Source organism: Salvelinus namaycush, chromosome 18, assembly GCF_016432855.1.
Source record: "Salvelinus namaycush isolate Seneca chromosome 18, SaNama_1.0, whole genome shotgun sequence".
In the NCBI taxonomy this organism is placed as follows: domain Eukaryota; kingdom Metazoa; phylum Chordata; class Actinopteri; order Salmoniformes; family Salmonidae; genus Salvelinus; species Salvelinus namaycush.
In genome coordinates this window covers 4,291,711-4,316,759 of record NC_052324.1, presented here as the reverse complement: position 1 = coordinate 4,316,759, position 25,049 = coordinate 4,291,711, and the positions used below count along the sequence as shown (strand labels likewise).

At 41.2% G+C, this 25,049-nt stretch overlaps 1 protein-coding gene across 1 annotated transcript in view; it reads left to right on the top strand.

Moving 5' to 3' along the window:
* LOC120063030 (AP-3 complex subunit sigma-1) overlaps positions 1-23,995 on the top strand; it is a 30,566-nt gene extending 6,571 nt beyond the window's left edge. Inside the window, exons 2-6 of the mRNA XM_039013141.1 lie at positions 13,587-13,678; positions 14,887-14,998; positions 15,144-15,215; positions 15,856-15,963; positions 22,975-23,995. Of these exons, the coding sequence (XP_038869069.1) occupies positions 13,587-13,678; positions 14,887-14,998; positions 15,144-15,215; positions 15,856-15,963; positions 22,975-23,103 (513 nt within the window). The 3' untranslated portion in view covers positions 23,104-23,995. The remainder of the gene's footprint in view (positions 1-13,586; positions 13,679-14,886; positions 14,999-15,143; positions 15,216-15,855; positions 15,964-22,974) is intronic.
* Positions 23,996-25,049: the final 1,054 nt, after the last annotated feature.

The window sequence follows — 25,049 nt, the reverse complement described above, 5'->3', positions numbered from 1 at the left end:
ATAGCGAGACAGCGCCCAAAATCAGGGCGGAAAATAATACTAAACATTTGACAGAAATACGAAATAACATCATAAATGGTTCCTACTTTTGCTGAGCTTCCATCAGAATCTTGTACAAGGGGTCCTTTGTCCAGAACAATCGTTGTTTGGTTTTAGAATGTCCTTTTTTCCTGTCGAATTAGCAACCAAAGCTAGCCAAGTGGCGCGAAGCTGTCCATCTCCACCAAACGCAGAGAACGGAACACGCCAAAACTCCCGATAAACTTTCAATAATCTGATAAAACTATATTGAAAAAACATACTTTACGATGATATTATCACATTTATCAAATAAAATCAAAGCCGGAGATATTAGCCGTCTATAACGGAAGCTTTTCAGAAGGCAATCCAGAGTTCCTTCCCGCGCCTTGCTGAACAAAGGAAATTGGGGTCATGTCATTCCAAGAGCTCTCTTTTGACCTCAGATCAAGCTATACACCCCATTCCACCTCTCACTGCCTATTGACATCTAGTGGAAGGCGTATGCAGTGCATGTAGATCCATAGATTTGAAGCAAATGAATAGGAAGGCCCTGGAACAGAGCCTCGATTTCAGATTTTTCACTTCCTGACAGGAAGTTTGCTGCAAAATGAGTTCTGTTTTACTCACAGATATAATTCAAACGGTTTTAGAAACTTGAGAGTGTTTTCTATCCAATAGTAATAATAATATGCATATTGTACGAGCAAGAATTGAGTACGAGGCAGTTTAATTTGGGAACGATTTTTTACAAAGTGAAAACAGCGCCCCCCTATCCCAAAGAAGCACACATCCCTGGGTCGCTCGTCCTTTCAGTTCGCTGCAGCTAGCGACTGGAACGAGCTGCAAAAAAACACTCAAACTGGACAGTTTTATCTCCATCTCTTCATTCAAAGACTCAATCATGGACACTCTTACTGACAGTTGTGGCTACTTTGTGTGATATATTGTTGTCTCTACCTTCTTGCCCTTTGTGCTGTTGTCTGTGCCCAATAATGTTTGTACCATGTTTTGTGCTGCTGCCATGTTGTTGCTACCATGTTGTCATATGTTGCTGCCATGCAAACTGTTGTCTTAGGTCTCTCGTTATGTAGTGTTGTAGTGTGTTTTGTCCTATTTGTATTTAATAAAACATTACATTTTTAATCCCAGCCCTCATCCTTTTGGGAGGCCGTCATTGTAAATAAGAATTTGTTCTTAACTGACTTGCCTAGTTAAATAAAGTTTAAAAAAAGAAAAAAAGAAAAAAAAAATAGTTGTTGGAACATAGCTGCAGGGACTTGCTTCCATTCAGCCTCAAGTATTAGTGAGGTCGGGCACTGATGTTGGGAGATTATGCCTGGCTTGCAGTCAGGGCTCTGTCCAGGCCAGTCAAGTTCTTCCACACGGATCTCGACAAAAATGTCTGTATGGACCTCGCTTTGTGCACAGGAGCATTGTCATGCTGAAACAGGCCCAAACTGTTGCCACAAAGTTGGAATCACTGAATTGTCTAGAATGTCATTGTTTGCTGTACTGTTAAGATTTCCTTTCACTGGAACTAAGGGGCCTTCCCGAACCATGAAAAACAACCACAGACCATTATTCCACCGCCAACAATCTTTACAGTTGGCACTGTCCGTTTGGGCAGGTAGTGTTCTCCTGGCATCCGCCAAACCCAAATTCATCCGTCGGAGAGCCAGATAGTGAAGCGTGATTCATCACTCCAGAGAACGCGTTTCCACTGCTCCAGAGTCCAATGGCGGCAAGCATTACACCACTCCAGCCGACGCTTGGCATTGCTTACGGTGATCTTAGGCTTGTGTGCGGCTGCTCGGCCATGGAAACCCATTTCATGAAGCTCCCGACAAACAGTTATTGTGCTGATGTTGCTTCCAGAGGCCGTTTGGAACTCTGTTGTGGGTGTTGCAACCGAGGACAGATGATTTTTACACGCTTAAGCACTCGGCGGTCCTGTTCTGTGAGCTTGTGTGGCCTACCACTTCGTGGTTGAGCCGTTGTTGCTCCTAGACGTTTCCACTTCACAATAATAGCACTTGCAGTTGACTGGGGCGGCTCTAGCAGGGCAGAAATTTGATGAACTGACTTGTTGGAAAGGTGGCATCCTATGACGGTGTCATGTTGAAAGTCACTGCTCTACTGCCAATGTTTGTCTATGGCGAATGCATGGCTGTGTGCTCAATTTTGTACACCTGTCAAAATAGCCGAGTCCACTAATTTGAAGGGGGGGGGGGGGGGTGGTTCTAAATCTCAAGAGTAAATAACTCAACGGACACTATGAAAGCTTAACCAAGTTTAATTATTCCCAGAGGATCAATACAGCTGCATTAGAAGAAACATGTTTCCACCACCACAAGTATGTGTATATATATACTCCAATTTAGGCACTACTCCTTCTCTCCAATCCTTACATCAATTATGGTTCGACAGGAGGATGAAGAAATGGGGTAATAAACCATCATTTCTCCCTTAAGGGGATCTGACCTGACCTCAACCCTTCTTTTACCTAATCCACAGATGTCCATCCGTATCCTCTATAGCAATCCTGTGACTTCCTCCCGTCCACCCAGCACATTCCAAAGCCATCTGGCTCCTACAGATAACCATTCACTTCTGATGTAAAAACCAGTCTCTTGGATAGCAATGTTACAAGTTTAACCCTGAATCCAACAGTCCCCCGTTTCGAACATTTTTTATTTTATTTTATTATTTTTGTAAATAAATTTTATCCCCTTTTCTCCCCAATTTTCGTGGTATCCAATCGCTAGTAATTACTATCTTGTCTCATCGCTACAACTCCCGTACGGGCTCGGGAGAGACGAAGGTCGAAAGCCATGCGTCCTCCGAAGCACAACCCAACCAAGCCGCACTGCTTCTTAACACAGCGCGCCTCCAACCCGGAAGCCAGCCGCACCAATGTGTCGGAGGAAACACCGTGCACCCGCCCCCCTCGGTTAGCGCGCACTGCGCCCGGCCCGCCACAGGAGTCGCTGGAGCGCGATGAGACAAGGATATCCCTACCGGCCAAACCCTCCCTAACCCGGACGACGCTAAGCCAATTGTGCGTCACCCCACGGACCCGCTAGCTGCACCTGGTGGCGCAGCTAGCGCTGCGATGCAGTGCTCTAGACCACTGCGCCACCCGGGAGGCCCCCGTTTCGAACATTTTAACTCCATACTGTTCAACATTACACACACTTGAAAATTACTTATAAATTAACAAACAATAATAATAATAAACATGAACAAAAAAAATGAAACATGATTTAACATTCACTGTTAGGCTTATGGCCTCTGTTCTACCTGCACACTCTTATTTCCATCCCATCACAACAGAATGCCATTCCAGCTGAAGCGGTTGGCTTCCTACACTTCAGCTGGAGCTGCTTTTTAGTTTCTCCACTTTTTCCTGGTTCCTAAGAGAGTGATAGCACACAACTTGGAAAGCAACAAAAAGGCACTTAAAACATAACAGCATTAATAACGTGTTAAGATATGCAGAATTATATATGCATGACAACCCAAAGTTTGATAACATGACAAATCCCATCCTCTCGCTTAGCCTGACTATGCCTTCAGGATATTTTTCTGCTGAGGTTGGCAAAAATGGAAGCCCTAAAAAGCCTCCTCGTGCTTTCTCCCAGTCTTCCCAGTCAGACTACAGGATCTAAGAGGTGTTCCCAAGCCATGTCATTCTCACTTTGCTCCTCATCACCTTCCTCCATAGCCACCCGATATATACGTGCGGTAGCCTTATCAATTGTACCTCATCCTGAGGTTAACTCAACACTGTGTAGTCGTTTTAACATCAATGCCCTCAGCACATGATATCCCAACAATATCACCAAAGTAACCCCTGCTATTACTAACACTGCTCCTGACACATATCTCACAACACCCCTCATTTGCGCAGTAGTCCAGTTCCATGCTGTCAATATAGCATCCTTCATCCTACTAGTACTGCTCCTTCAGTTCTTGTCCCTACAGCGACTGCCGTGAGAATAGCTATTGCCTGGAATCTGTCTCCTGCTGTTTGTGGTGGTTAATTTCTTTACTATCAAATGAGGAGAGACACACTTATCACACAACTCAGTTATACTTAAACTAAATCTTTAATCACTTATTAATAAGGGAGCTGGTCAATACAATGCACACACATAAAGTGAAATGATTGAGTGCCCTACAATAATGATGGCTGGTCGACGAATCACCCTCAGATGATTCGTTGAGAGCCCCAGACAAAAGTACAACGGTCCTTTATAGCTAAAATACACCCCTTTCAACCTACATGACGAACAGATGTAAAGAATGGGTAACAAGGTTAAGATTTGTATGAAAGATACTTATAATTCACAGCAGACAGTATCTGCTGTAAAAACAGTTCTCTCTCCCTGGTACCATATAGAACAGAAACATTAACTCATGCTCTGGAATGGGGTCCCTTTAGGTTTTATCACCCAAAAGACATTGTAAATCTCCTGTCAGTGTTATCTCCCAGAGGCCCAGCCTCAGTAGAACACACACAGATGAGCGATCTAACAACCCCTTTTTCTGTTGCATGAAACAACCATTTGATGCAATAATAGCATTCTAACGTAATCTTGTAATTTCCACCGTATCTTCGATTATCTTCGTGTTTACTTAGGACTGAACCTTTCAGATACTCCTTACCTGCCTCCCAGTTCATTCCCTGGTCCTTAGCCACCAACATCTCCAATGACCTCCTGTGTTCTGCTACAGTTGGTACCTGTGGATAATACTTTCCTGTGCTCAAGTTAGGTACTCATCCCAAGGCCAATCTACACGCCACCCGTTTGTGAACACCCTTGTTACGGTGTAGACTTTGGGTCCCAACGGTTGATAAGCAGCCACCTTCTGACACTTTCCGTTTACCGTCACTCGGTCCCAATCTTCTGGGAGGTATATCAAGTATTTACTAGCTGTCAGAAATGGGGGAGAAATGAGTGGCGTTGGAAGAGAATCCATCTGAAAACTTTGAGTCATATGTTTCTTAATCACACTCTGCAGAAGATGTGATGCTATTATACTCCTGTATACAGGGATCTGTGGCTATTCTTTCAAGTGTTATGCCTTTTGTGACAAACTCGTTACTAAAAGTTGACAAGTGTCTGAAATGACAACACTGTCTCTACTACTTTCACCATGATCTGGGTATGTGTAACGTTCAATTCATCTCCATAATAGTCCCTATATTGTACACAACTAGCTGTCCTCCCTTTCCTACGAGCTATTTCCTGTAACAATATACATAGAGGAGTTATCGTTCCCCAGAGACTCTAGTACCCACTTCCTTAATTTACTAGACACACAAACTTCCGCCCCAGTCATATTAAATTCTGCTCTGCCAATTCCATGTAACATTAATGCCTTGGTTTTTGGGACTCCATAGAATGCACTGATATCGGTCCTGCCAGAATTTGCAACTAACACTCTGTAGGCCTGACCCTTGACCCCTCCAGCATACCATCTACACTGATGGATGTTGGTCTTTGTCACTAGTTCTGCCCCTAAATGAGTCTGCAAGTATGCCTTCATCTGCTCATGTGCATCTTCTTCCCCCTTACGCTTAATAGTAAGAGTAGTTTGGTTCCCATATTCCCCCCTTAGGATGTTGTCCAGAGTATAATTACCCCAACAAACTATCTTTCCCCAGGTTCGTGGTCTACTGGTGTCTGAAACTTTCCCTGACCACTTCACCAGTAATGCACTAAAGGGCTATTAAATAAAACCTCCTTTTACGAGATAGCACTTCCCCCACACTATCCTTTGCTACTCCATCGTCAGCAATGATTGTGTCGACGCTATCAACCTCCTGAAATGTTTTGAGTTCTGGTAACATTAGTCTGAAAGTTATCGACTGAGCTTCAGCTGATCTAGAACCCTGGCACATATAACTTCCATCTGTGGCAACAGAGAAAATCTAGTTTCGTTCTTTAAACTCTCAGTATTATTATGTTCCTTCCACACTCATGTCTGTAACAAAACCACACCTCGTTCAGAACAACCTACATCCAATGTGCTAGTTCTGTTATCAAGTGGCTCCACCCATATCACCATACATTTGTGATGAGTGACCTGTCTAGTATCTGTGGCGTTAGTACCGACTTTACCCCCAATGCATTCTCGTGTCTTCATATTTAGCAACCCATTCTATGCTAATAGATTAACTATCTTCTTTACATGGTTCAGTAACCATCAAAGCAACAGACACAAACTGTGTCGGTTAAAATAGCTCCCAGACCCAACCCAACTGCTTGTCTACAGTGGACTCATCCTCTCTCACTTTAGCTCCGCTTCAACTATCATGGCGACTTCTAACTCACCCATTATGCTGCGGGATATTGTTTCACGTGACAAGTGTGAACCCACCGAGGAGAGGTTGTGGTCTTTACCGCTGCGGGTGCATGGTCCTGACCAACGCCGTCCCAGCACCCCCGCCTGGTGGATCTTGATGTACACTCGCTCTCCAGGAGTCAGCCTGTGCTCTCGGTTATCTCCTGGCGCCTGCTCCTCGTATGCTGCTTTCACCTGGGATAATACACATTGCAAAGCATGGGTCATTTTCTGACAATAGGATAACACAGATTTTCCCATTATTGCCAAATCACTAATTTGTGACGTGAATAACAGCCCCCGGTATTCCCCGCCGCTTGCGGCCTATACGGGCAATGGATAGCATGGGAGATTCCCAAAGCCTTACGTACCGCTTGTAGCACTTTAGAAGTGAAATGCGTTCCTTGATCAGAATCTAATGTCCGAAATAAGCCCCATCTCGGTATTACTTCCCTTAACAAAGTTTGCGCCACAAAGTTCGCTGAAGCTGAGGAAGTTGCAAATACTTCTGTCCATCTTGAAAATCTGTCCACCACCACCATGCATGGGTCTTGCCCCTGCTTCGAGGGAGTGGCCCTATAAAGTATATCTGCAATGATGTAAATGGTCCTTCCGGCAGGGGTTGCTGTCGGGTAGGAGTAGGCAATATTATGTTGTGCACATATCACACACCTTTTAACCCAGTCCCAAAATGTTCCTAACACGCCCTTTCCCCACCACGTCGTCTTGCACTGAGAGTACATATTCACAGCCGATTGATGGGTTGGTCCATGATATATTCCAGGAAGAGTAACATGTATCCCGCTTGGAGCCACGGTTCTTCCAGTGGTAGTGTTATACCACAACCCTTCAGTGTCTACTTGGCACCCCTGCTCTAACCACTCCCACATTTTTTTTCTTGTTTGCTGCTGTAAATCTTTCAGACTTAGAATCCCAGCCTTCGTATTCACAATATTTACATGTGGTTCTTGAACACTGCCGCCTTAGCCATTTCGTCTGCTCTACGATTACCTATGGCGATTTCATCTGTACGACGAGTATGAGCTTCACATTTCACCACTGCTAATTTACTGGGTAACTGACATGCTTCTGATAATGCCTCTACCTCCAGTCCGTTTTTTTTATTGGTGTTCCAATCGCTGTTAACATGCCCCGTTGTAACCACAATGTACCGACATCATGAACTACCACAAATGCATGTCGAGTCGGTGTATATTGTAATTCTCCCCTTCCGACGATCTACAGGCCTCGGCCAATGCTTGTAACTCAGTGGGCCAGCTTTCACTATTCCCCTGTCATCACAGACAGCGTACCCCGTTACTCTCTTCCCTTCTGTGGTCATGTAACTAGAGCCATCTGTATACAATACTTGTCCCGATTCCAATACTGTCTCTTGCAAATCAGGCCTAGGTTTTGAAGTAATCTGATCTGGGTTACATGTATGCGATTCACCCTCCCCAGGCAACGGCATTAACGATGCAGGATTCAAAGCACCAATCTTGTGAAATTGTAGATTTTTCCCATTTAACGTTAACTCTCATTTTGTCCATCTTGTACTAGTAACATGCTGTGCTTTCGTGCTGTTCATTATGGTTGCTACTGCATGTGGAACATACAAAATCTACTTTTTGACCCGTTTTGTAATCGAAGCCGTGTTATGCAATACCATTTCTGTCGCCTGTACCGCCCTAAGGCACGGTGGCATTCCTCTTGCCACCGAGTCTAGCGATTTACTCCAGTACATTACTGGTCTTTCCCTACCCCCATGATTTTGCATAACCACCGCGCTACAATGTCCTTCCTGTTCATGATAAAAAATTAAAAGGTCATTTTAGGTTTGGTAATCCCAATGCTGGCGCTTGTGTAACGGATGTGAAATGGCTAGCTAGTTAGCGGGTACGCGCTACTAGCGTTTCAATCAGTTACGTCACTTGCTCTGAAACCTAGAAGTAGTGTTGCCCCTTGCTCTGCAAGGGCCGCGGCTTTTGTGGAGCGATGGGTAACGACGCTTCGTGGGTGACTGTTGTTGATGTGTGCAGAGGGTCCCTGGTTCGCGCCCGAGGTCGGGGCGAGGGGACGTACTAAAGTTATACTGTTACACTTGACACAATTGCTTCTTTAGCTCGACAAACGCCTCATCACACTCTTGACTCCACTCTATCCTTTCATGGGGGCCCTTCCCCCCTTTCGTCAACTCTAAGTGGCTCAGCAATTTCAGAGAATGACGGCATAAAATGTGTAACAAAATTGAAAACTCCTAAAGTTTTCCTGAGTGTGCGAGGAGTGTTTGGCCGTGCCAAAGAATGCATTGTTTCTACCCGATCCCGGGTAATGTGTTTAGTGCCTTTTAGAAATCGAAACCCCCAAATATGTTACCTCTTGCTTTGCTAGTTGTGCTTTCTCATATGATGCTTTATGACCCTGCTCTGCCAAATAGTCTACCAATGTGGTGAGGACTCGCATATGAGTTTCTTCATCTTTTGACGCTAATAACAAATCATCTACGTATTGTACCAACGCAGAACCTTCAAATTGACACCCTTTTAACGATTGTTTCAATGCAGAATGATACCAAGTGGGACTATTTGTAAATCCCATCGGCGCCCTAGCCCACGTATATTGCTCCCCCTGGCAACAGAACGCGAACCAGTGTTGTGACTCCTCAGCCACCGGCACAGACCAAAATCCATTTTTCATGTCTAACACACTGTAGCATTCTGAGTCTGAGGGAATGGATGCCAATAGGTCTGCCAAATCTGCTACCACCGGTGTGCTTTTCACTGCATGTTTGTTTATGCTGCGAAAATCCACAGTAATACGCCATTTTTAGTCCTTTTTCACTGGGTATAAAGGGCTGTTACATCGAGCTGGTCCGCGGGTCACTATGCCACGTGCAAGTAATAGTGGAAGGTTCTCCGCCACCGATTTCTCAGCCTCCGGTTTAATAGGGTATTGCTTCATTGGTTCTTCCTCAACCACAACAAGCTTGCAACCTTTGATTAGACCACAATCTCATGCGTCTTTTGCCGCTAGTGGATGGTCCTGAAACAACAAATCGGTTCTATTCCCGTAGCCATGTAAATTGATCTTGGTATTGCTACTGGTCCTAGGTTTAATGACATAGGTAATAGCTGTATCGCCTTAGATTGTGCCCCTGTTAACCCACTGAATGTGATACTTTTCCCTGTCGCAAATTAGCCAATTTTTTTCAGCGTAATGAATCAGTGATATTTGAGCGCCTGTATCTATTAGAAAGTTGTGTGAGACGTGACCTCCTACGGCTCCTTTCATATAAAAAAAACGTAATCTCTATGAACCACTATTGATCGAACGGAGGCCATGCACTGCTATGTAAAATTTTCCTGTCCGGCTACCTTCAAGAGGGTTTGCTGCTGCTCTTTTGACAGACGCAAACACTTGTATACCGGCATTTCCTCCAAAGGCAACAGGTTCCAGTACCACCCAACACTCATTTTTCCAATGTCCGATAGCCCCACACATAAAACAGGGAGCTATCCCCCTGTGCCTTATCACAGGGTCGCTACCCTTTCCTGTTTCCTTATCTTTCCTTGGACATCGAACCCACTGTTAGTGACGTTCACTGTGGCAGCATTAACCACTCGTACAGCTGCAGAGCAAACTGAATTAGACTCCACTCTCAACACTGCTTGTACTATTTCATCCCAATGAGAATGCTGGTCTACTACCCTTGCGATAGCCGCTTTGATAACAGGTTTCAAACCATCAAAGCTGATGTACAAATTCCTACATTTTGATCATATCTATCCCCCATTGTCAGGTTAGTACGCAACGCCGATCCGATCCACACAATCGCATGTTTTCTGCACGAAACTATGCACAATATTGGCATGTTAGAAACTATAACTCCCTACTACATTGCACAGTTCATGCTTGATCTGATTTATCTCTACAGAAACTGCACATCGAGCTCAGGAAAAAAACAGAATAAATTAATTCAAGTAACTGACGTAGTTCAATTAGTTAAACTTTTTTTTATTTTATTTTTTTAATAAGCTCAGCACTACCTAGAAGGCTAAATAAACCCTTGCTCACCAGAATGTCATGAGTAGATATTAAAACTTCTTATGGCTGCATCCCGCTAACGGGATCGATATGACAACAGCCAATGAAAGTGCAGGGCGCCAAATTCAAACAACAGAAATCTCATAATTAAAATTCCTCAAACATACATGTTTCTTATACCATTTGAAAGGTTATCTTGTTGTTAATCCCACCAAAGTGTCCGATTTCAAATATGCTTTTCAGCGAAAGCACTACAAACGATTATGTTAGGTCACCACCAAACCACAATAAGCACAGCCATTTTTCCAGCGAAATATAGCAGTCACAAAAAGCAGAAATAGAGATAAAATGAATCACTAACCTTTGATGATCTTCATCAGATGACACTCATAGGACTTCATGTTACACAATACATGCATGTTTTGTTTGATAAAGTTCATATTTATATAAAAAAATCAGAGTTTACATTGGCGCGTTCCAAAAACATCAAGTGATTTTGCATAGCCACATTGTTTCAACAGAAATACTCATCATAAATGTAGATGATAATACAAGTTATACACATGGAATTATAGATATACCTCTCCTTAACCTGTTTGGGCTGCAAGCCCGACGTCGGTACACTTATGACAACATCCAGCTCAAGTGCAGGGCGCGAAATTCAAAATATATATTTTTAAAATATTTAACTTTCACACATTAACAAGTCCAATACAGCATTTGAAAGATAAACATCTTGTGAATCCAGCCAACATGTCCGATTTTTAAAATGTTTTACAGCGAAAACACCACGTATATTTATGTTAGTTCACCACCAAATACAAAAGAGGACAGACATTTTTCACAGCACAGGTAGCATGCAGGTAGCATGCACAAAGCCAACCTAACTAACCTAGAACCAACCAAACTAACCTAGAAACAACTTCCTCAGATGACAGTCCTATAACATGTTACACAATAAATCTATGTTTTGTTCGAAAAATGTGCATATTTGAGCTATAAATCAGTTTTACATTACTGCTACCATCACAGCTACAGTCAGAAATAACACGGGAGTAGCCAGAGTAAATACAGACACCAACGTCAACTACCTAATTACTCATCATAAAACATTTCAGAAAAATATATGGTGTCTAGCAAATGAAAGACAAAGATCTTGTGAATCCAGCCAACATGTCTGATTTTTAAAATGTTTTACAGCGAAAACACCACGTATATTTATGTTAGTTCACCACCAAATACAAAAGAGGACAGACATTTTTCACAGCACAGGTAGCATGCAGGTAGCATGCACAAAGCCAACCTAACTAACCTAGAACCAACCAAACTAACCTAGAAACAACTTCCTCAGATGACAGTCCTATAACATGTTACACAATAAATCTGTTTTGTTCGAAAAATGTGCATATTTGAGCTATAAATCAGTTTTACATTACTGCTACCATCACAGCTACAGTCAGAAATAACACGGGAGTAGCCAGAGTAAATACAGACACCAACGTCAACTACCTAATTACTCATCATAAAACATTTCAGAAAAATATATGGTGTCTAGCAAATGAAAGACAAAGATCTTGTGAATACAGCCAATATTTCCGATTTTTTTAAGTTTTTTACAGCGAAAACACAATATAGCGTTATATTAGCTTACTGCAATAGCTAACACACAACAGCATTGATTCCAGGTAATCGGTAGCGATAGCACAGTTCGACAGATATATGAAATAGCATCCCAAATTGGGTCCTACCTTTGTTGATCTTCCATCAGAATGTTGTACAAGGGGTCCTCTGTCCAGAACCGTCTTTGTTTGGATCCAGAACGAACTCTTTCCCTCTTGAATTAGCAAGCACACTGGCCATGCGGCGCTAACCTCTCCTTCGTGAACAAAGTCATACAACGCAACACGCCTAAAGTCACGAATAAATTTCAATAATATAATAAAACTATATTGAAAAAACATACTTTAGGATGATATTGTGACATGTATCAAATAAAATCTAAGCCGGAGATGGTATTCGCCCATAACGACGGCTTTCCAGAAGGCGAGTCCAGGTTCAACTTCGCGCTTTCGGAAAAAAAAAAATGGCCGACCCTTCATTCCAAGATGATGTATTCAATCTCAGAACAAGATAATCAACTCATTTCTGCTCTCACTTCCTCTTGACACACAGGGGAAGGTGTATGACGTGTATGTATAGTCCTAAGCGACATGCCCATTTATAGACAAGCTCTTGAACAGAGACCTCGCTTTCAGAAATCTCACTTCCGGATAGGAAGTGGGCTGCAGAAGGAGTTCTGTTTCACTTAGAGAAATAATTCAAACGGTTTTAGAAACTAGAGAGTGTTTTCTATCCAATAGTAATAATAATATGCATATTGTACGAGCAAAAATTTAGTACGAGGCCGTTTGAAATGGGCACATTTTTCCAGGTTACTCAATACTGCCCCTTGCAGCCATAACAGGTTAATGCAACCGCTGTGTCAGATTTAAAAAAAATCATACGGAAAAAGCAAACCATGCAATAATCTGAGACGGCGCTCAGAACAATAGCCAAATTAGCCGCCATGTTGGAGTCAACAGAAACCAGAAAATACATGATAAATGATCAAACACCTTTGGAATGAATTGGAATGCTGACTGCGAGCCAAGCCTAATCGCCCAGCATTAGTGCCCAACCTCACTAATGATCTTGCTGTTGAATGGAAGCAAGTCCCTGCAGCAATGTTCCAACATCTAGTGAAATGCCTTCCCAGAAGAGTGGAGGCTGTTATAGTAGCAAAGGACCAACTCCACATTATTGCCCATGACTTTTGGAATGAGATGTTTGATGAGCAGGTGTCCTCATACTGTTGGTCATGTAGTGTATCTTCAAACTATTTTGAATAAAAATAAAATATTGGTGCTAGTCAGTAAAGCTCATTGAGGGTAGTACATTGAGGGAAGTTACTGCTTTCAATTCTTCAAAAAATGCATGGTTATGTGACCATTTGGATGTACTGCTACTTTTCCAGGTTATTAGTGTGTACATATGGTAGTCTCAGCCATCAGTAAATTATCAGAACAAAAGAATGGATAGTTTTAAACATAAATGTTCTGCAGACCTATACCAAAAGCTTTACATTTTTGTTTTCTCATCCACACTGACTGTTTGTCCTTTATGTTCCACAGAGTGAAGACACAGAACAACAAATCATCAGAGAAACATTTCATCTGGTATCCAAAAGGGATGAGAACGTCTGCAATTTCCTAGAAGGTGGAATGTAAGAGATTTCTTTAAGACGTCATAAACTGTCCACAGGTACTGAAAACAATAACCCCCACATGTTATGTTGGACCCTATTGATATAGAAGGCTTTTGTCTTAACATTTCCTGCTCATGTAACAATGAAATGCATAACCTTTCAATGTCATGTACAACTGATACAAACCAACGATTTGATCTCACGATGTGGGCTGCTCAACACAACTCTCCACGAGTTGAATCAGCTTTTCACGATGCAACGTCCCCATGACACGTTGCACTGCATGGGAGAGCAACGGGACAGAGGGAGAGTGGTATCAGATGGTGGCCAGCTGGTGGGGAGAGAAATTGGATCATCATGAATAGTTAAATATTATTTAATTATTCATGATGCAGGCTATTGCGTTATGGAACCTCCCTCTCACATGACAGAATAATACAATTGGGGTGTGATCATTGGTGCACACCGTAGAAAAATGTTTTGCGTCGAGAATGAGCCTTTCTTATTGGACAAGTTCAGGTTAGTCTCCCTCTGTTTTGGCCTGTTTGCTTCTTTTCTTTTTGGTTCCTAGTAAATAAACCCCCTGGGATCCCTGGTATATGATTGTTGCTACTGTTTATGCTCATCAGCAAGTATGATGTTGCTCAAGCAGATCCAGGTCAACATGTTTTTACCAGGCCTTACAAAGATTGTTCAAGGCTTCTGTACCTGGCCTGGACTTAACTTGCGCTAGACACGTGACCCTTTTACTTGTTCATCATACCAGCATGTTTGGCTGTGTTTCACATCATGGAATGTGTGTGTTGACTAATTAACATGACACTGGACTATCCCATGCATTGATTGGTGCCGTGTGAGTGTGTGCCCCTTGTCGTGTGGACTTGTTCCGATGTAGAGGTGAAGTACTAGGAGACAGTGCTGCTGACGTGTCAGTTTGTAGTGTAAGCACACAGGGCAGATGGCTTGTTGTTGCATTGATCTCTGTTAACCAACCGTGGCTCACTTCCACATGCATGCCAGTCTTCACAGATCCCAGGCAAACACACACCAACTGGGGTTTATTTACTAGACTCCAAACTCATGCAAACGGGCTGGACAGGACCTACCTGAATTGTCCCAATAAGAAACACGTTTTCATTGCAAAGGTTTTGTTACGGTTTGCACTAATGAGTACACCCTTGTTCAGAGTTTTGATTGTCCCTTCATTTTTGTTTTTGTGTCGTTAGGTTGATCGGTGGGTCAGAGAACAAGCTCATCTACAGACACTATGCTACGCTTTACTTCGTATTCTGCGTCGATTCCTCGGAGAGTGAGCTTGGCATCCTTGACCTTATCCAGGTAATGTTTCCAAAGTCTTAGGGGAATTGTATTTGAAAAAATATATATTGTTCAACTACGACCATTTTGGTACCACAATTTTAGATAATCTACCGTCCACCAAAAACTATTACACTGTTCAGTGAATGTGATCGTCTCTCCACAGGTGTTTGTGGAAACCCTGGACAAATGCTTTGAGAATGTTTGTGAACTTGACTTAATTTTCCACGTGGACAAGGTAGAGAATTATTTTATCAACTATATCCTATTATTTCATCCTTCATTTTTATATTCACTATACCAAGGATGTATGTCAACCTTGCCCCAAACAGCGGCATTAAATGCTCACAATGAATATCCGACTTCCCATAGAAACTCACTGTGTTTATAGTGTCATTTGTTTACTATAAGGCTGTCTGAATTCATCTCCCGTCAAATCAAAGTTGGTCGTGTACACAGTTTAGCAGATGTTATAGCGGGTCCAGCGAAATGCTTGTATGCAGCAAAATCCTTGTAGAAACAGGGCGGCTGTGTCCATCAGCGTCATCTTAATGATATCCCTGTGACAATGCTTCAGTCCTGCTGGCTCTTGTCACAAGAAAATCTATTGGGAATGTCTAGCCAAGTCTGTGGCAGCGAAGCAGGATATTACAGTACTTTCTGCACAGGTTGCAGCATTTCACACACAGAGATGACATTGATATTCATGTGTACAGAGGAGCGAGTTTGTGAGAACCTTTTCTCTACAGCAGGTTACAAATATGTGAAAGGTACAGAAAATAATCCCCCCTAAAACGTCTCTTTTGGGTGAAAGCAATAGGATGTTTTCGCAGTCTGAGAAGAGCCTATAAATAGAACATTTTGGATTGAACCTGTAGGTACACAATATACTGGCAGAGATGGTGATGGGAGGAATGGTGCTAGAGACCAACATGAATGAGATCATCACGCAGGTGGACGCCCAAAACAAAATGGAGAAATCGGAGGTAAGAGTGGCAGTAATTCGTTCTGACTTCTCATACTCCAGGTATGTGTAGGCATGTGTGTATGCTGGAATCTGCATGCCCCTCCAGTGCCCTGACTCTGAGTGTTTGTGCTCTCTGGCCCTCCGCTACTGCACTGCTGAACCACACATAATTACATTTATCTTCCTTCCTACCCCTAAGTTATAATCATCATCACAGACACCGATTGTCTCTTCTCTGGAATCTAAATTTACACATTGTCCAATGCATCTGCGGAATCTTGATCCTCAACTATCACACACTCATGAGATGCATTGCTCATCCCACTCTACAGACTGGACATCTCGTGTTGACGTATTTGCTTAAACGGGCAGATGGTGGTAGTGTTTCTATGGCTGTTGAATGGTTAGTTGTGGTCAGAGAGCGATGTTGAATTAACGACATTCGATGTTCAAGTCTAGATATTAAGGCCTAGACATTTTTTGAAATTTCTAAATTTCATCATTCATGAAAACCGATTGTTACAGCCAGAGATAATTTTATGGAATCATTGCCATTTACCAATTGCAGAACAATGCCATTATGACTGTATTCTGATCCATCTAAATACAAGACCCGGTGTATTTTTAAATTGACACACACAAAATATTCCAGTTAAATAAATGTATATGAAGCCAAATATTTAAAAGCCACAAATGTTTATCAAAGTTCTTTTGAGGAGTTATTTTAGGTTTTGTTTGCTTACTGCACAATGTAAGGTTACATGGTGTGACTCAAAAGTCCTACGGGTGTGTAACTGGCTGTTAACTTATCTTTATATCAAATTGGTGCTGCACCATTGGCTAACATTTACAGATATTACCTCACTGTAGCAATGTGGCTGTATCTAACAATGGAAATCCATGCTTTGGTAACAACTTTTGGCCGTATTGTGTGGTTGATTTGAAATGGAATCATTATTGTATTGTACGCCAAGTCTTTGACTGCTCAACAAACATCAGATGTGCTCCGTCTTTTCCTTCTTGGACCTACCCTAGACCGCAGTGTTTTTATAGTCATGATCATTCAAACTTCAACGCTAATTCAGAGCCATAAATAATGACGTAAACAACATAAATTCCTAGTAGTGTGTAATAAAAAAAAATAAAAAAAAGTCAATACAAATTGGTGAAGAATGATCGGCTGTATTTAGTTCACTTTCACATGCTCATCAATATGAAACATCAGAAGTGTTGCTATGCCTTTGGAGGTGTTGAGGCCTCTCAGTGCAGTCTATGAATGCGGTCTACGATAGGTCTCATCACTTTCTATTTTTATAAACTGTAATTTCTTTGATCTGCTTTAACAACATTCCTCATTCCTCTTTTCCCCTGACCCTTTCTAGTTCTTTCCATTCTTCTCTCTTTACAGACATTTATCTTTCAGTCTCCCAGGCAGGACAGGTAGACACAGGTACTGCTAAATTTCCAACAAGTACTGTAACTTCCCAAATTTATTTACACTATCCGTAGTTCTCCATAGGCTGAACACTTAATAACAAAATGACATCACTAACATCTAAATCTTTTTACAGCATACCCTAAAATGTATCAATGGTACTTAAAAGGAGCATTGAAACCACAAATTACTTGGCTAACATGTTTCAATTATCATTTGAAACTTCCATGTATTTCATTGCGATGTTTTTAATTAAAGGCCCAATGCAGCTGTTTTTATCTCCAATATTAAACCATTTCTGGGTAACATAAGTACCTTACTGTGATTTAAAAAAATATATATATATATATTAAAATGGTCAAAAATAAACAGGTTCTTAGTAAACAGCAATTTCTCAAGAATTTTGTAGGGAGGGGAAAACCTGAAAAATAACTGTTAATGGCAGAGGTTTGGCCTTTTTCTTATTGGTCTATCAACTAATTGACCACCTGGTGATTTTACCAGGCAGGCCAAACCGCAATTACACTAAAAGGGCATTATCATAATTTTCACCATTTCACAGTATGGTGAAATGTTCTAAACTAACAGTACTAACCTCATAGTGTGGAAATATACACTACCGGTCAAAAGTTTTAGAACACCTACTCATTCAAGGGTTTTTCTTTATTTGTACTATTTTCTACATTGCAGAATAATAGTGAAGACATCAAAACTATGAAATGACACATATGGAATCATGATGTAACCAAAAAAGTGTTAAATAGATCCAAATATATTTGAGGTTCTTCAAAGTAGCTACCCTTTGCCTTGATGACAGCTTTGCACACTCTTGGCATTCTCTCAACGAGCTTCACCTGGAATGCTTTTCCAACAGTCTTGAAGGAGTTCGACATATGCGGAGAACTTGTTGGCTGCTTTTCCTTCACTCTGTGGTCCGACTCATCCCAAACCCATCAATTTTGGTTGAGGTCGGGGGATTGTGGAGGCCAGGTCATCTGATGCAGCACTCCGTCACTCTCCTTCATGGAAAAATAGCCTTTACACAGCCTGGAGGTGTGTTGGGTCATTGTCCTGTTGAAAAACAAATGATAGTCCCACTAAGTGCAAACCAGATGGGATGGTGTATCACTGCAGAATGCTGTGGTAGCCATGCTGGTTAAATTGAGATGGTCCTGTGATGCAGTATTACAGCAATTCCCCACATGAATGATGTCATTAGGTAATACTATGGAAATAATTCTCACATTGAATAGCTGTCGCTATACACTTGTCTGTACATTTTATAATCAAACATTAGATTGAACATTGTCATATTTTACAAACACTGAACCTTGTCACTCCCCATTACCAACAAGTAAGTCCTTACCTCAGCGTGTTTCCACTGAGTTGTTACAATTCTAATATATTACAGTGCAGTGCATTCAGAAAGTATTCAAACCCCTTTTCACTTTTTGCTATATTATAGCCTTTTTTAAAATCCTCAATCTACACACAATACCGCATAATGACGATGCAAAAACAGGTGTTTAGAAAATTTAGCAAATGTATATTTAAAAAAAGAAGTACATTTAAAATTTCAGTTAAGTGTTCAGACTCTAGTTTCTTGAAGCACTTTTGGCAGTGATTACAGCCTTGTTGTCTTGGCACACCTGTATTTGTTTTTTTTTCTCCCATTCTTCTCTGCAGATCTACTCAAGCTCTGTCAAGTTGGATGGGGAGCGTCGATGCACAGCTATTTTCAGGTCTCCATAGACGTTTGATCGGGTTCAAGTCCGGGCTCTGGCTGGGCCACACAAGGACATTCAGAGACTTGTTCCTTCGCCCCAGTCTGAGGTCCTGAGCGCTCTGGAGCAGGTTTTCATCAACAATCTCTCTCTGTACTTTGCTCTGTTCATCTTTTCCTCGATCCTGACTAGTCTCCCAGTCCCCGCCGCTGAAAGAGACCCCCACAGCTTGATGCTGCCACCCCAATGCTTCACCATAGGGATGTTGCCAGGTTTCCTCCAGACGTGACGTTTGGCATTCAGACCAAGAAGTTAAATCTTGGTTTCATCAGACCAGAGGATCTTGTTTCTCATGGTCAGAGTCCTTTAGTTGCCTTTTTGCAAACGCCAAGCGGGCTGTCATGTGCCTTTACTGAGGAATGGAATCCGTCTGGCCACACTACCATAAAGCCCTGATTTGTGGAGTGTTGCAGAGATGGTTATCCTTCTGGAAAGTTCTCCCATCTCCACAGAGGAACTCTGGAGCGACCATCTGGTTCTTGGTCACCTCCCTGATCAGAGCCCTTCTACCCCGATTGCTCAGTTTGGCTGGGTGGCCAGCTCTAGTAAGAGTCTTGGTGGTTTCAAACTTCTTCCATTTAAGAATGATGTAGGCCACTTTGTTCTTGGGGACCTTCAATGCTGCAGAAATGTTTTGGTACCCTTCCCCAGATTTGGAGCACTCGGGAGAAGGGAATTATAATTATTATATATATATTTTTTTTTAGGGGGCGTTTCGGCCACACACAGGGGATGCCGCCGGGAAATTTGAGGCATTATCAAATGCTTGTCAAATTGTGAATGAGAGACTGAAGTGTGTACAGCCTGCGCCAAAAACAAAGCAGAGGTCATGCCTTTCAAGCAGCCTTACAATGTATTAAAAATCAAAACATACCCCAACGTTTGTAGAACTAAAGTTACCTAATTTTAAATTAAGCATATAGGGGTACCTATTTCTTTGTTAACCTCTCAACACAGATTAGCCGCATGTGCGCACTCCCTCATCGTTTGGAGAAAATATCCTTTCTATTTTATTCAGCTTTGTTCAATTGGTTTCTTCAATTGTATTCTTCATAATATAAAATAATGCCACGGAATTCTAAGCAAACGTTCTCTGCTTAATGAACTAGTGTATCCCTCAGCCATATGGCATAGACAGATCAGGACCTAACATAAGGACAACTGAGTTTGGAATTCTGTTCTTCTGAAATAGACTACATTTTCTTCATATCATGTTTCTTTAGACCTGTCTAAAATAATGGATTTATTGTTAAGGCGTAGGCTATATTACATGGATTGATTAAACTTTTTAAAATGTAGATGTTCCAAAGGTCTGCATCAGTGACTTGTAGGCTGTGTGGAAGCCAGGAGATGCTAACGGTGTTTGTGTTAACCTCTAGGGTATGTGGGACGGTAGCGTCCCACCTCGTCAACAGCCAGTGAAACTGCAAGGCGCCAAATTCAAACAGAAATCCCATAATTAAAATTCCTCAAACATACATGTATTTTACACAATTTTAAAAGATACACTTGTTGTAAATCCAGCCACAGTGTTCGATTTCAAAAAGGCTTTACGACGAAAGCAAACCAAACGATTATGTTAGGTGAGTGCCTATTCACAGAATAACACAGCCATTTTTCCAGCCAAAGAGAGGATTCACAAAAATCAGAAATATAGATGAAAGTAATCACTAACCTTTGATGATCTTCATCAGATGACACTCATAGGACTTCGTTACGCAATACATGTATGTTTTGTTTGGTAAAGTTCATATTTATATCCAAAAATCTGAGTTTACATTGGCACGTTACGTTCAGTAGTACCAAAACATCCGGTGATTTTGAAGAGAGCCACATCAATTTACAGAAATACTCATAAATGTTGATGAAAATACAAGTGTTATGCATGGAACTTTAGAATCACTTCTCCTTAATGCAACCGCTGTGTCAGATTTCAAAAAAGCTTTCTGGAAAAAGCAAACCATGCAATCTGAGGTCGGCGCTCAGAGCCCAATCAAGACAAAAAGAAATCCACCTTATTGTGCAGTCAACAGAAGTCAGAAATAACATTATAAACATTCACTTACCTTTGATGATCTTCATCAGAATGCACTCCCAGGAATCCCAGTTCCACAATAAATGTTTGTTTTGTTCGATAATGTCCATCATTTATGTCCAAATTCCTCCTTGTTCTAACGTTCAGTACACTTTCCAAACTCACAACGCGCGTGCAAGTCCAGTGGAAAGTACGGACTAAAAGTTTTAAGTTATATTACAGTCCGTAGAAACATGACTAACGAAGTATTGAATCAATCTTTAGGATGTTTTTAACATAATTCTTCAATAATGTTCCAACCGGAGAATTCGTTTGTCTTCAGAAGTGCGGTGGAACAGAGCTCGCTCTCACATGAACGCGCATGGTCAGCGCATGTTCAGCTCATGGTAGACCTTACCCAATCCACTCTCATTCGGCCCCACTTCACAGTAGAAGCATCAGACAAGGCTCTAAAGACTGTTGACATCTAGTGGAAGCCTTAGGAAGTGCAACATGACCAATATCCCACTGTATCTTCAATAGGGAATGAGAAAATACTGCCCCCTACCCCAAAGAAGTTAAAGGTCAATTACTGTGAGACCAGAAGTTATTTGGTTGACAATCACCAGCTGACAAAATTTTGTGACCGCTACAGCCCTAATATAGACTGGTGTGTGTGCCTTTCCAATCAATTGAATTTACCACAGGTGGACTCCCAAGTTGTAGAAACATCTCAAGGAGGATCAATGGAAACAGGATGCACCTGAGCTCAATTTCTAGTCTCATAGCAAAGGGTCTGAATACCTATGTAAAGTAAGGTATTTCTGTTAAAAAAAAATATACATTTGCAAAAATGTCTCAACCTGTTTTTGCTTTGTCATTATGGGGTATTGTGTATAGATTGAGGAAAAAAATATTGAATCAATTTTAGAATAAGGCTGTAATGTAACAAAATGTGGAAAAGGGGAAGGCGTCTGAATACTTTCCGAATGCACTGTATATCCTTGAAAATGTTCCCACATTTTTTAAATCCACTTTCAGTGAAACAGTTTGTTTATATTACTTTAGGAATGGACAGAAAAAGGACTACGAAACTATACTGAATTGTATTTCACAGAGAACAATTTTAATCTGAGAACATTTCACATAAATACAGTATATATAAATATGTAGCAAAATAAATCTTAGTGCAATGTGATAATTTCCTTTAGGCCATCTGATATTGCTCTTGTTCGTTCCTCTTTCCTAAGACGCATAAATAAATACGATATTTCACTATAGTCATGTTCAAATTTGGTTTTCGGGATTTCAATAAAGATTCTATACATATCTATAGCTTCATTTCCTTCTCATCTCAAATTCAATCTTTTTCTTCTTTACCCAATTCTCCTTGCATTTGTATCCTTATCAGTCCTCAAGAATTTGGTGGGTTCACTTTTCAAGCAATGCTACCTCCGTCTTTTTAAAAGTCAATACTATTGAATATTTCAAGATCTATGAATGTAGCACTATGTTCTCACAGTTGATTCATAATTGGCTCTGGTTGTGATGTAAATCATAAATGAACTAAATAATGCATGTGCATATGAAGCAAGGCATTTGAATGTACATTTGCACACGTCTGTTAATAGTTGATGCTTTGCATTTTGTCTGTTGTCCGTATAGTGCTTTTATATTAAGTACTGTGGAGTTGTGTGTCCCTGTCCATTGTGAGTAGGTCTGGTGGTGTGAAAGTTGTAACGTGCAATATGTTTGTAAGCGTTTCTGGTGACTCTTAACTCTGTGTTTTGTGTGTAGGCTGGTATTGCAGGTGCACCTGCTCGTGCCGTATCTGCCGTAAAGAACATGAACCTTCCCGAAATGCCCAGAAACATCAACATTGGAGACATCAGCATAAAAGTGCCAAACTTACCTTCCTTCAAATAGCGGCATGACCCACTGTGCAGAAGTTGACCAATGTTTACGATGCAATTTGTTTACCAAAATCAAAATGAATATCAACAAAGATTATGAAGGTACTGTGTGAATTCCTTTGGCGTTAAATCATCCTTTGTTTCCTTGTTTTAAATGACTGTCATTGATGTGGCTTGTTTGAGAAAATTAAGTATTTATTTATTACATTCCTCTACCCTCACTGGAGGTGTTCCATTATGTATTGGCTGCTACAGTATTGGAAAATCATACCTTAGTAGTTTGTAAAACAAACTGAACAGAATATTCTTATATACAATATGATGGAATTGTATTTCTTTGTCTTGTCTGTATACAACATTTTAAATGATCTTGTCTTATCAAATTATTTTCTCTTGATTTTTAATCAGTGAATGTAATTTTTTTTCTTCTCCTTTTTGCAACTCAATAAAGTATTGAATCATTTAATGCCTATGTGTTTGCAGTGAACCTGGTTTCATACTATACAATTGTGTAATAGTGCCTGATAGGTTTTCTGAAAGAAGAGCAAGTTGGACCGCTGTTGATCCAAGTAGCTTGCATCTTATGGACAGTAAATATCCTATGATTCAAACTTTTTGCAATGCAATTAATAATTGATTCACAATGTACTGTGGTTTACACTTATTAGGTGCAGTTTGGCCATCAGGTGTGACAGCTCAGCTGATAATGGCACGTGACTGCTTTTCTCTGCTTTTGCGCAGCACAATTAGTAAAAATGTACTTTCTTTCATAGCCGGTTCTATGAAAACAAGTAATAAAACCATAGATGACAATGTCCTATTCAGTTGATTTCGTATTTGTTGCGTAATAAAGTGATTCAATGAAGCGTGCAATATGGTGGTCGCGAATGCAGCAATACACAATGGTCAGCAGGGTGCCATGTCTGGTTTTCCTAATAAATGGGGCTACTTTGAAAACGATGTCATGTGTGAAAATGTATTGGTTGCAGGATATTGGGCAATTTCTCATTTGCACCGTGGCTGCCATGGCATTTCTCTTTATAACACTATATTTCACTGTGCCATGATGACTTTCAGGAAGTGAGGCAGGATGTTGCTGAGAGAGAGAGAGGTCATGGGTTCCTGAGTTCTTTTGCAAAAAAATATAATTATAGTTGGAATAATGTAGATAAACTTGGATTTTTTCCCACAAGGACTTATACAGGACTTATACCCTCTACATCAAAATTCCATACCGAAAACCTTGATTTTGGACAAAATTACCTGAATGGATTCTGACTACCAAGGACTATCAACAACAAAAAATTCTAACAAACCAAAACCTGCAGAAGAACCACAGAGGAAACCTGGAAATAACATCCAACACACAACTGAGTGAGTAATGTTCAGTCTGAACCTACTTACTACTGAAAAAGTAAAAGACAATCTCTAGGTAATTTTGTTAATGTAAAGCCTAGTAAATAAGGCTACCAAGTTGCTAGGACAGAACAGTCCTGGCTGCAACTTAAATTGGCACTGAAGTGAGATATGAAAACTCTTGAGCCTAACAATGGCAGGAGTGTTTCACAGCCTCCCCCACCCAAATGCAGAGGCCTTTGAAGCCCTCCTGCGCTATGGCTTAACCCTGTGCAGATGTCATCACAGTACAGTACCACTTGGATATTAAAAATACTGCACGGGAATAAGTACAAAAATACGCTTAAGGACAATCCAGAGACACTATTTACTGACGGCTACAAAGAGGAGAACGTAAACAACTTAATTTTCCACACAAACCATCCCCTGGCATGGCACAGTGCTAGAGGAGCACTGTGTCAAGAGAGAGGGTATTGGCCCAGGGTGGAAAGTCAGACTACTAGACATTAAGGAAATTGAAACAATCTCCTGTCAATGTGTACAAGTCTGGGACAGTAATGGTGCAGGGCATCCTCAAGCAGTTCCAGCTGGACTTATACGGGA